The following is a 13,195-nucleotide window of genomic DNA, read 5'->3' on the forward strand; positions in this document are numbered from 1 at the left end:
AACTCTTTTCTTCTCCGCCGATGCTGCCGGACCTGCTGAGTTTTTCCAGGTAATTCTGTTTTTGAAGAGGAAACATCTACTCCATATCCACCCTGTCAAGACCCCTCAGGATCTTAAACGTTTCAATCAAGTCGCCACTTATTCTTCTAAACTCCAGTGAATACAAGCCTAACCTATCCAACCTTTCCTCGTAAGATAATCTGCCCATTCCTGGTATTAGTGTAGTAAACCTTCTAGTAAGTGCTTCTAACACACACACCATTTTCCTTAAATAAGGAGACTAGTACTGTACTTAATAACCCAGATGTGGTTTCACCAATGTCCTGTACAATTGAAGCATAATCTCCCTATTTTGTAACCAATTCCCCTTGCAATAAATTATAACATTTTATTAGCTTTCCTAATTGCTTGCTGTACCTATTCTTGTGTTACCCCTTCCTGCAGTGCAGATAAGTCTTGACCCTGTAACAGCGACTAGAGAGAATGGAGGCAGTGATAAAGGCCATGTGAATTGGAATGGAGCCCAGCCAATGGCTGCCACAGTGCCTCAGCCCTCCAGGTCACTAAACCAGTTTCCCCAGTGACGCCTTCCAGCCTAGCAGGGAGAGGTTATTTCCCATATCCCATACGATGATAGTAGGAGACTGGTAGTCTGCACTTTTGATAATGGAGGCTGTCAACAATTAATGCTAGTTAACTCTGGCTCCTCTGCTACCATCATCCACAATCCTCACCCTGGCCAATGAAGGGCTCGCTCAAAATTCTAACAGGGTTTGACATTTCAGCTTAGACTCAGCTAACACAGTGATCCCTTCCCATATAGCCAAACATTGATGGGATTCGAGTCACAGTCTTGTCCCCAATTTATATGACTAGGCACAATGGACAGGGCTTATTAGTAGTGATGCGCTCATGAGATTCAGAGTAGTCATTGATTTTGCCACTAATTGTATCTGGTGGAAGCTTAAGAATGAACCCCCTATTTCAGCGATCAGTGCGCACTCAGTTTTGTAAGGTATTTAGCTTATACATCATATTTAAACAGTTGCTTCTTAATAATCACTTAATAAACTATTCTAAAATCACTTTTGTGTTCTATCCCCTATGAATAATCTGTGACTCCCGAACTCAAAACTTAAGTGGTGCTTAATGCCACAATAACCTTAAACATAATCATATTATAGTAACTAAAGGCCTATGATTTTTAAATTATCTATGCTATCCTGATCAATTGTAAGAACTTGGGGCTAGAAATTGGATATTATGCCTGTAAATGTGTTAAAAAATTCAATAAGGGCCAATTTCAGGGACCAATATCCTCTGCAGATGATGCTGAGTGGGACATCTTTCAGATATCCCAAGAGACATAGAAATGATAAGCCTATTACCTATTTTAAGTCCCTTCTGGGATATTGGATATCATGGAATGGAGCAGGTGTGGTTTCCTCAGCAGTTGCTGCATCCTATTGCCTGCAAAATGTGAGTGCTCTGCCACTCCTCATTATCCCAATTATCGCCAACTCTCACCTTCAGCCCAACATCGTTTCTGCTCTAATTCCCCAGAGCCTACATTTTTGCTACTACTTATGCGAGTCAAGCGGTTTAACATTAATTTTCTTTAGCTAGGCAAGCTGTCAATGGAAGTACTATGGGGCACAAGTGGCTCACCCAACTAATATTAATGGGGCCCAAAGTCCAATTTGAATGGTCTCAGGACAGTCAGTTCGGCAGTACATTTCATTTTGTTATCCTGGGTTATCAATTTATCTTCTTCAGATAAATTTTGAAAATAACCCCTTTATCTCCAGCTTTCTCTATTCTTCAACTTTCTGTTTATAACTTTACCCTTAAATTCTTTCCAATCTTTTGAAATGAATCGTGTTTCTGCAGCTTCCTAGCTCAAACATTATGAATGTGAAATTCACTCTTGGGCAGCAGCGCAAATTGAGCAACTTTGAATTGCTAGTCCATTTTACACTTGGCCTGACATTTAGGCAGAGTGCAAAACCAGCTGCCGATTCACTGTCGTCCATTTTGTAATACCGCCCAACGTGGATTTCACACTCCACATTCTGAATGCTTCTAGCACTGAAGTATCAACATTAACGTAGTTTCTGCTTTTCTCCAGATTATTCAGCCTCTGTCTTTGAAATTATGCAGTATGAATATTAAAATATAAATGTTTAATGCATTAAAATAAAATGATTAACATTCAGTTTAATCAGCATAGAAAGTTCATACTGAGACATTGAGTGTTCAAATGGTAATGTCCTCATGTCACTTCAAGGTATTTGTCTTTACATTGCCCAACTGCACCTTCCCACTTTAGTTGTTCTCCTCTATGTTGCAAGCTCTGTTTAACTGTATTTCAAGTCTTACCTGTACTAAGTCTGAATGATTATATCAACATAACATAAGAAACTTTGCAACGCAATTACAGCGGTAGTTTTGAGGTCACTTACTGTTAACGTATTGCTTTTGATGATCAGTAATGAGTCCCCTGTATCAATCTGTGCAGATGGAGTCAATGTTACACTTTGGAAGTCAGCCTAAAACAAAGTAAAACTTAGTAAAGTTTTAAAAATTTCGCTAGTTTCACACTACATAAACATGTGAAGTTGTTCAAGGTCACTTAAAAATTGCCCTATTTAATTAAAGTATTAATTTTAAAAAAGTAAATTAATTGGCGCCGCTAGGTACTAGCATCTGTAGTGATATCCTGACATAAGACGATCACATGATGGACAAGAATCTAAAATGGTGGGTTGAGCAAAATCTCTTATCCAGCTCCTATTTGATTGCATTGCAAAGAATATTGGCCCAAATTAGCGATCTCTGTGACGTGAATTTCCCATTTCCCACCTTGCTTTGAATCCAGTGTCAGCTCAAGGGGATCTCCGGTATCCAGCAACAGTAATGCTGTCAAGCAGGCTACGTAACCAATCACGTTAAACAATTCTCACTAACAGCAAGTCATGAAGTTAAAAAAAATCCACATTTTAATAATTTTACTGACAGAAAAATAAGATTGAGAGGAGATTTGATAGTGGTATTCAAAATCATGAGGTGGAAAGATCAAGAATCAGAAGGCGCAGATTTCAGATAATTGGTAAAAGAAGCAATGGAGACATGAGAACTTTTCTTACTCAGTGAGTGGTTAGGATCTGGAATGCACTGCCTGAGAGCATGGTGGATGGAGGTTCAATTGAGGCATTTAAGGGGGAATTGGATTATTATCTGACAAGGAACAATGTGCAGGGTTACGGGGACAAGGTGGGAGAATGGCACCGAATGAATTACTCATTTGGAGAACTGGCATTGTCACAATGAGCAGAGTGGACTCTTTCTGTGCCAAAGCGATTCTGTGGTGACCATCTTAGCTGGGGCAGTTGTAATATTGCTACTTTTGGTGTCAATGTCATGGGGTAGGAAAGAAAAAATCTGTCAACGCTCCCACCCCTGATTGCAATGGGCAGAAGTGAGCTCAAATGTAGCAGGCAGATATGGAATAAAAACAAGAGATGTCATTCATATGTGCCTCTTGGCATCAGGGAAGGTAGAAGAGTAGCTGTCCACTTCCAGCAGTGATGTTCAGATCGAGAAGACCAGGGCGGGGAAGGTGGGGGTGGAGGGGGGAGGTAAAAGATAAAAAATTCGATTTTAAAAAGAACAAATAATGGAATATAAAATTTAGTTTTATGTACCATAAGAAATTAATCTTGCTTTCTGTATTAATTATAACCTATTTGTGGGAAAATGAATAGATATATATTGTAAATTAGTTACAGATTTCTAAAATCTTCAGTCACAATTGCCAATAAGATGAACTGCCAATCCTTTCTGATATTATAATTGTAATTTTTGCAAAATGTTTAATAATTGCTATTTTTAGGACTTCTTACTGAGAGCAGCATTGTAGTTTTTATGCATAATATTTTTAAGAGTAGGAGAAAGTGTAATTTAAACTTGGGGAAAAACTCAGCATAATGAATGATTGGATGGTTGGTACTTACATTTATAAATGTGTTCAGCCAAATCCTCGTAGTAATATTAATAAAGTATTCCTTGTTCATGTCAAGGTTGTTAATAGTGCACACAAAGCTTTCACATTTGACATTTTCACAGGTCTGCACAAATAAAATTGAAAAATATTTTTGACTATGAGATTCATCAGTCAGCAAAAATAATTTCCGTAAAATATCCAGACTTTACAGCAGTAATATTGGTCTGCTTGCTGTTCCATTTGCATCCTAAAATAGGATAGTAGCAGCCAGAAAATCAAGCAAGATTTGTTGGCATTTACTTCCCCTTCGCCCAATTTTCAGAATGACCCAATTTTCTGGGGAGGTAGGGGGCAAATGTACATAAATGAAAGTGCATTCAAATCCCCTCTACAACAGGTGGAAGCCTCCTTAATATATATAAATTGAGCCCAAGCGTTGTCATTGCAATGGTGACAGCATCTTCTGTACATACCATTTCTTGGTCCTTCTGTGAGTCAGCCAGCAGTCTTACATATTACTTAAAGGGACCAACTGCTGATCCCAGTGACAAACTTAAATTAATAGTATTTCACTTGCTACAGGTGTCTTACATAGTACATCCTCTATCTGTGAAGGTGGTTTTATGAGACTTTTTCAACCATCCAAACAATCTAAACAAAGGACCTAAGTTCCTCTTGAACTCCTAATCCATACGGCATACTAGGAAGACAAGGAGAGAAATAAGCATTCTGTTGGAAGGCCAGCAGATAGAAGGAAGCCTGCTCATGGACCTCCTTTTTTCATCAACTAAATTAATAGGCCGAAGAAGAGCATGCATGCAATTTTCTGAGCACCCTGTTACAAATATGAAGTCTATAAGATTGTTACATTTTGGTATTGTGTCTTTAATTTAAGGTAAAATGGAAGAATGAAGGGGGTCATGTGACCGGCTCTGAATTCTGCAGACAACAAGCCTGGGTTACTTGGTTGTTAACTGTTAAAGAGGGGCCCAGGTTGTTTCACTGGGAAGAAGGTTCAAGATATTCACATCTGTAACTAATGACCAGGGCAGTGATGCTGATGTTGGTTAGACTGTCAATGATTACAACTGTCACCTCGCAAGGAGGTGTTAGTAATGTCAGGTTTGTGAACTGTTATACTCTAATCTATTTATTTCCAAGAAAGAAAGGAGTTGTTGTGTCTGGGAGGATAGCTAATTAGCATTTCTACCTGGACAACTTCAATATCTGAGGAGTCAGAAGTGGTACTGAACACTGTGGCACTGTGATCTCTGACTACCACTAAAATATCTTTCAGGGCTCAGCAGCTGGCGTAACAAAGTTATCTTACACCAATCCTCCATTCCTCAATTGTTTGATCCTGCACAACAAGTTAAATCTTGATGCCTTGGCGACCAGGGATCTCACATACATACCTGGCTGATGACACCTGTGAGAATTCCATACTCAGCAGTGGAAAGCAAATACAATCAGCTCTGTGTATCAATCACTGGAGTCTTGCAGCACTGATTCTAATGCCTAGGCAGGCCTTGCGGTTTTCTCCAGTGCAGCCCAGAGAGTGTATCCCATATCATCAAGTTTTGCTGCATAAGTCTGTTCTACAACAAGCTCTTGAGAGGGAGCTATCACTGGGGGAAGGCCTTCAGCTTTATAAGGGTGGGTGCTAATGACATGGAGGAACTTGAGATGGTCCAGCTATTCACTACCGCTCAAACTGTTGTTAATAGCTGATTAGAGAACACTTACACAGATGAATCACTACCTTTGGCATTAGCACATCTTTCAAACAGTTGGCCAAGTTCTTCTACATTACTGACTGACTGCCAAAATACCCATAACATGCCAAGATTTCTGCTCGGTTGGCTTTGGTGACACATGGTTGGCAGAAAGAAGGGCCCTGGCTGCCATAGTAACCAGAGTCAGGGACATACTTGATGGCTGTGTAGTGAAAATAGATTAAGATATTTACATAAATTGCCAACCATTTGTTTAATTGATCAAACTTAAAGTAAATGCCAGGTCCAAGAACTAAAATATTAGGTGATAACATTTTGCCTTACCAAATCGTTTCCACTCCGAAAACTCTCCTTTTTAAAAGCTGTGGAATGATTTTCTGGTTCGATGTTCAATGCATTAGGTTTTACATCACATTTTATGTTGTTTTCCTGCAATTATTTTAGAACAAAGAGGATCACTATTTGAATGACCAACTACAAAACATACATTGTCCTTAATAACTCCACTGCTAATGAATATTAGTCTCAAATGTGAAAGATAGCCCATTGAATAAGTAAGCAATGATGGATTATGACAGATGCCTGTGGGGTAGGAGTCAGTTTTTTCATTGCTGCAGTACTGGAATACATCCAACTTTGTTAGAATGCTCCCTCATCAACTATCACTGTTGACTGTTAAACCTTCTAAAGGGGTAATCTTATGAATTCCTACTTGCAGCTTAGAGCAGTGCTGACCAGAAACACATATCCTTACCCTGATCCTGCTCAATTAAAGAGGAACAAGGATGCTTCCAACATCTTAAGAACAATCAGAATACCAATCAGCGAAAGTGCATTCAACCAGAAAATTGATGCAGATGACCACCACAGGCATAAGTATAGGATTATAAACACATGGCTTGAATGACAGAAACCAAAAAATGTACAGGGAGGCACAAATTTCACTCGTGAAAAGAGCAAATAAATTTGCTTATACTATTTTTCTTTCAGTCTACCTTATTACAAACATACATTGTTGACTGTACTTCATGTAAAAATAATTTTACCTAATGGGAAGAGAAGCTAGAAAGACAGAAGAAGAAAGTCAGACTTTTGTTCATACTTTACTGGATTCTGCATGTATAGTGTTTCAACAAGGTTATTTTACTGAATGAGTATGTATGATCTAGCATCAGCCAGATGGGGGAATTTTTGGCCTTGAGTGACTGTGTGAAACAACTGATTTACATTTCCATTGAAGTTAAGTATCAGTATCTAATATTATAACCTAGAGTCAAAATTACCCCTACAAACATACAAAATCGGAGCAGAAGTAGGCTATTCGGTTCCTCAAGGCTGCTCTGCTATCCAACAAGATCTTGGCTGATCTGTTTGTGTTTTGAATTCCACATTCCTATCTATCTCCAGTATCCTTTGATTTCCTTGCCCTCCGCCTTCAAAATATTCAGTGACCCCCATCACCTTCTGAGGCAGAGAATTCCAAAGTCGCATAACTCCCTGAGAAAAAAAAAATTCTCCTCATCTCTGTCCTAAAAGGGCAACCCCGAATTTTAAAATAGTGCCCCCTAGTTCTGGACTCACCCATAAGAGGAAACATCCTTTCCACGTCCACCTTGTCAATACCGTTCAGGATCTTATATCCTTCAATCAAATCACCCCTCACTCTTCTAAACTCCAGTGGAAACAAGCCCAGTCTATCCAACCTTTTCTCATAAGACAACCCACTCAATCCTGGTATCAATCTAATAAACCCTATCTAAACTACCTACAGCACATTTATATCCTTCCTTAAATAAGGAGACCAAAACTGCACACGATATTTGAGATGTGGTCTCACCAATGCCCTGTATAACTGAAGCATAACATCCTTGCATTTATGTTCAGTTCCCCTCATAATAAAGGATAGAGTTCCATTAGCCTTCTTGGTTACATGCTGTACCTGCATACTAACTTTATGACTCACAAACTAGAACACCCAGATCCCTCTGCACTTAGGGATTCTGCAGCCATTTTCATTCAAGTAATATTTTGCTTTTTTATTCTTTCTGCCAAAGTGAGCAACTTCACATTTTCTTCCATCTGCCAGATTTTTGCCCACTAACTCAACCTATCTATATTCGTCTGCAACCTCCTTATGTCCTCTTCACAACATACTTTCTTACCTATCTTTGTGTAATTTGCAAATTTAGATACCATCCTTTCACTGCCCTCATCTAAATCATTGATATAAATTGTTAAAGGTTGAGGCCCCATCACATACTCCTGGGGGACTCTGCTCATCACATCCTGCCAATCAGAAAAAGACCCATTTATGCATATTCTTTGTTTTCTGTCAGCCAGCTAATCTTCTATCCATGCTAATATGTTACCCCCTACACCAGGAGCTTTTATTTTCTACAATAACCTTTGATGTAGCACCTTATCAAATGCTTTCTGGAAAGCACGTCTACAGACTACCTTTTATCCACAGTGCATGTTACTCCTTCAAAGAACTCTAATAAATTGGTTAAACATGATTTCCCTTTCATAAAACCATGCTGACTACCTTGGGCAACATTTTCCTCCCATTGGGGGTGATGTATGGGAGCGGGTGCGGGTGGGCATGTTCCTCGGGCGGGCCGCCATTTTATGTGGGCAGGCCAATTAAGGCCCGCCCAGCATGACATCCGCCAGGAAGCGCTGTGTGCTCCCTGAGCGGGCAGGGCAGGGGGATTCCCTGAGCCGGGAGTGCACTCTTTTGCGCATGTGCGCCAGAGAACACACAGTGCTGCCTCGGGGGGATCTACTCAGGTTTGAAAATTTCAATAAAGAAGGGGAAAAAAATTACTGATTGGCCACTCATGTGCCACTGTCACATGAGTTGGAACATGTCAATTTCTTTTATTTAAACATTTTATAAAAATTTTAATACCCTCATGAAACCTCATTCCACGTGTGGATGAGGTTTCATGTTTTTTCAGAAGCCCACCTGGGCTCCCTGCCTGCCCGCCAACCTTAAGGTTGGACAGGCAGGTCCATTAATCATGTTAATTAATTTTAATGACCTTAACAGGCCTTTGATAGTTTGGCCGAACTGAAAATCTTAATGACACAGGGTGATGTCAGGACGCACGCCCAACATCACCCCGCGTCATTTTACGCGTCGACAGACAGGCCCCCCCACCCCCACCCCCCGCCTCGCCGAACATAAGGTTCTGCCCCTTGATTTTCTCTAAGTGCTCAGCTATCATCCCCTTAATGATTGATTCTAACACCTTTCCCCACAGCAGATGTCAAGCTAACTGGCCTATAGTTTCCTGTGTTCTGCCTCCCTCCCTTCTTGAATATTTGTCACTTTCCAGTCTAATGGAACCTTTCCAGAATCTGGGGAATTTTGGAAAATTAACAGGAACGCATCTACTACCTCATTAGCCACCTCTTTGAAGGCTCTAGGATGAAGTCTATCAGGACTCGAAGAATTGTCAGCCCACAGCTCCATCAGTTTGCTCAGCACCGCTTCCCCTGTGATTGTATGTGATTGTAATTTCCCCTCCCCCTTCCACCCCTTCCAGCTATTACTGGAATTTTTTTTTGTATCCTCTATAGTGAAGACTGAAGCAAAATATTTGTTCATTTTCTCTGTCATTTCCTTATTATCTACTATTAACTCCCCACTCTAGAGGACCAACACTCACTTTACCTACTCTTTTCCTTTTTAATTACCTGTAGAAACTCTTGGTTTTATGATTTAAGCTAGCTTCCTCTCATACATAATTTCTTTCTCCTGATTAACCTTTTAATCATTCTCTGCTGTTCTTTATATTCGGACCAATCATCTGGCCTGCCAGTCATCTTTGCACAGTTAAGTGCTTTTTCCTTCAGTTTGATGCTTTCCTTAATTTCTTTAGTTAGCCACAGATGGTGGGTCCTCCCTTTAGAATTTTTCTTTATAGTAGGAATGTACTCATTCTGAATACTCTGAAACATCCCCTTAAATTTCTGCCACTGCTTCTCTATTGATCTATCCCCTAGCTTAGTATCCCAGTTTACTTCAGCTAGCTCAGCTTTCATGTCCACATAGTTGCCGTTATTTAAGTTTAAAACACCGGTTGTTAGACCCACTATTCTCCCTTTCAAACTGGATGTAAAATTCAATCATATTGTAGTCGCTGTTACCTAGGGGTGCCTTCACTCCGAGGTCATTAATAAATCCTGTTACGTTACACAACACCAAGTTTAATATAACCTGCTCTCTGGTTGGTTCTAGAAGGTGCTGCTCTTAGAAACTAAATCAAATGCATTCTATGAACTCCTCATCCAGACTACTACTGCCAATCCGATTTTTCCTGTTTATATGTAGATTAAAATCACCCATGATTATGCCATCCCTTTATCACAAGCACCCAATACTTCTTCTTGTATACTTGGTCCTACTATTCCTGATCTCCTGAACAAAGGTCATCTCTAACTATTGCACCAATGTCATCCTTGATCAACAGTACTACCCCTCCACCTTTACGTAGCTTCCTATTCTTCTTGATTAGCATATACCCCCTCAATATTTAGGACCCAATCCTTGTCAGCTTGCAATTAGGTCTCCATAATGGCTATCAGATCATATTTATTTACTTCAATGTGCGTTATCAATTCATTTACTTTGTTATGAATGCTATGCACATTCAAATACTAAGCCTTTAGTTTTATCTTTGTGTTATCTTTGTAACACCTAGTCTTGACTACTGGTGTATTCTTAGGTTTTATCTCTCTGTCCCTTCCTGTTATTCTATGACCTTCATTTCCCACGTTAATCACTATGTTCTCCTGCCTTGAATCTACCCCGTGATTTGCCACATCTCCCAAGCTTGATCCCTCACCCACCTTGTTTATTTTAAAGCCCTTTCTGCTTCCCTAGTTATGCGATTCGCAAGATAATGCATCCCAGCACAGTTCAGGTATAGACCATCCCAACGGTAGAGCCCCCACTTTTCTCAGTACTGGTGCCAGTGCCCCACAGACTGGAACCCACTTCTCCCACACCAGTCTTTGAGCCATGCATTCACCTCTCTATTCCTATTTTCCCTATGCCAATTTGCACGTGGCTCAGTTAATAATCCAGAGATTATTACCTTTGAGGATCTGCTTCTTAATTTGTACCTAGCTACTCATCCTGACAATGCAGAACCTCCTTCCTTGTCCTGCCTATGCCATTGGTACCTACATGGAGCACAATGACTGGATCCTCCCCCTCCCATTACAAAGTCCTCTCCAGTCCTGATGTCCAAAACCCTGGCACAGGGCCAGGCAACACAGCCTTCTGGACTCTCACTCTTTACTGCAGGGAACAGTGTCAATCCCCTCACAATACTGTCTCCTACTATCACTACATTCCTGTTTGCTCCACCTGCTTGAATGGCTTCCTGTATCATGGTGCCATGGTCAGCCTGCTCATCCACATTGCAGATCTTGCTTTTGTCCACACAGGTTGTGAGCACCTCAAACCTTTTGACAATTGGAAGGTCTGAGGCTCCTCCCTTACTGTCTGCTCAGTCCCATCAGCTGCCTCATTCATGGTCACATCCAGTAGGTCACATCCAGTTGGTCAGCAGTCCTCACTGCTGACCAAACAGACGACCCCATTCTAAGAGGTATGAACGTCTTCGGGAACACAGTGTCTAGGTATTTCTCCCCCTCCCTTATGATGTTCAGTGTCTGCAGTTCAGCTTCCAGATCAATAATCCTGATCCAAAATTCTTCTAGCTGCTTACACTTTCTGTAGATGTGTTTGTCATGGATCACCTTGGTGTCCAAAATCCCACATTCCACAGCTGCAACATAACACCTGTCCTGCCATTTTTACGTATGTTACTTAGTTAACTTAATTTAATTACTCACTTAATTAACTTGGAATAATTCATATGTATACCACACCTCTTTCCCCATGCACTGAATTCCCACATGAACCTAATTCACTACTCACTCAGTTCCATTAACTGAAGTGGGTGATTAAATTTTCATAGATTTTCTGTGTTCTTCATACAAAAGTTGCAGTTGTCATATGACAAACTTCAGTGCTATTGCAATGCTGCTAGGTACTAATTGCTTAATTCTCAACAATTATAAATACAGCATACCTGATTTATCCCAGTAAGGTATAGTAGTCGATTGTCTTTTTTTGTGGATTCTGGTATTTCAATAGTAATATAGGTGGTCTGTACAGGGAAATGCCCAGTATTGACCTTAAAATATAATGTACATTATTAGTTGTACCCTTTCGATATCATTTTCTGAAAAATAAATACATTTAGTAATAGGCTTGCAACATCACTAAGACAGGAAATAAATTTCACATGAATGTCTTTCACGCAAACATTAATATCACGTCTGACAATTTCATCTAGTTTATTGTCCTTCACGAATGAAGTGGAGAATATTGAAAAGGAGATGCCAGTAGGATGCAACAGTGCAATGCAACAACAAAACATACTTACTCTGAAGGTAATAACATATTCTGGACCAATTTCATCTAATTTATGTATTATTTTAGGAACCAGTTTTTCAGGAGAAATTTCATAGTAATTTATGTTAGTAACTCTGCAACATCAAAGAAAGAAGAATCAAAGCTGTGGCTAAGAATTGGAATATAAACTCATGAATACAAAATACAACATATTTCAGTTCATCACTTTAATCCATTTTTTTTTTGTTAGCCATTATTTTATAAAGCATCATATGGAATCCCATACCTATAAAGGTTTCCTTTTCAACTATATATCTAAGGTATTTAAACAGAATGGCATTAGGGCTGGTATTTTCTTAGGTTCAAAAGATCAGGATGCAAAGGTGAAACCAATATTTTCAGCACAGAAAGAGACAATTAGGCCTGTAAAACCCATGCTGGATCCCTGCAAGAGCAATTTGGCTAGTTTCTCTGCCTCCACCTTTTCCTTGTAGTCAGGTTTTAGCCAATTCAAAGCCAAGATTGAATCTTACTCCACCATCCTTTCTGGCAGTGCATTCCTGTTCATAACCACTCCTTTATAGTTGGTGATGAAGCAGCAAGATGAGATTGGTACCCAGAAACTTTGTTCACTCTACACGCAATGGCAGGAATCTTCCAGAGAACCAGGCTTTGAGGAGGTTTAGGCTTGAGTCAGGCTTTGTTGTCAGCCTGGAGCCAGGCTTTGCTGTTGACAGGCTAGATGTTTAACAGCAGACTACCCTCAGAGCCCAAGAATGTAACGTTTACATTTTCCAACAGCCAAAGGGGCTTAGGACATGTCTGTTGCCCACTGAGGAGTCAGTTTTAGGGTAACAATCAGTTTCTATGCCTCTGGTGAAAATCCATTGTCCACCTTAGGAGATAGATGGTGGTTGTTAGTGCCTCTGTAGGCATAACAAGTTTCAATGGCTCTCTCCTTGTTATAAGCCCTGGCTGGGGAGACAGACTTTTTGCTGTCCCCTTGTTTCATTGATTGTC

General features: G+C 40.1%; 1 protein-coding gene across 1 annotated transcript in view; it reads right to left on the reverse strand.

Moving 5' to 3' along the window:
• The window catches only part of itga2.2 (integrin, alpha 2 (CD49B, alpha 2 subunit of VLA-2 receptor), tandem duplicate 2), a 172,538-nt gene that overhangs the window by 7,785 nt on the left and 151,558 nt on the right, over nt 1-13,195 (reverse strand). Inside the window, exons 24-28 of the mRNA XM_041187111.1 lie at nt 12,207-12,309; nt 11,850-11,954; nt 6,064-6,168; nt 4,014-4,127; nt 2,463-2,549 (exon numbers count right to left, since the gene is read on the reverse strand). Coding sequence (XP_041043045.1) covers nt 2,463-2,549; nt 4,014-4,127; nt 6,064-6,168; nt 11,850-11,954; nt 12,207-12,309 — 514 coding nt within the window. The remainder of the gene's footprint in view (nt 1-2,462; nt 2,550-4,013; nt 4,128-6,063; nt 6,169-11,849; nt 11,955-12,206; nt 12,310-13,195) is intronic.

Source organism: Carcharodon carcharias, chromosome 1, assembly GCF_017639515.1.
Source record: "Carcharodon carcharias isolate sCarCar2 chromosome 1, sCarCar2.pri, whole genome shotgun sequence".
Taxonomy (NCBI): domain Eukaryota; kingdom Metazoa; phylum Chordata; class Chondrichthyes; order Lamniformes; family Lamnidae; genus Carcharodon; species Carcharodon carcharias.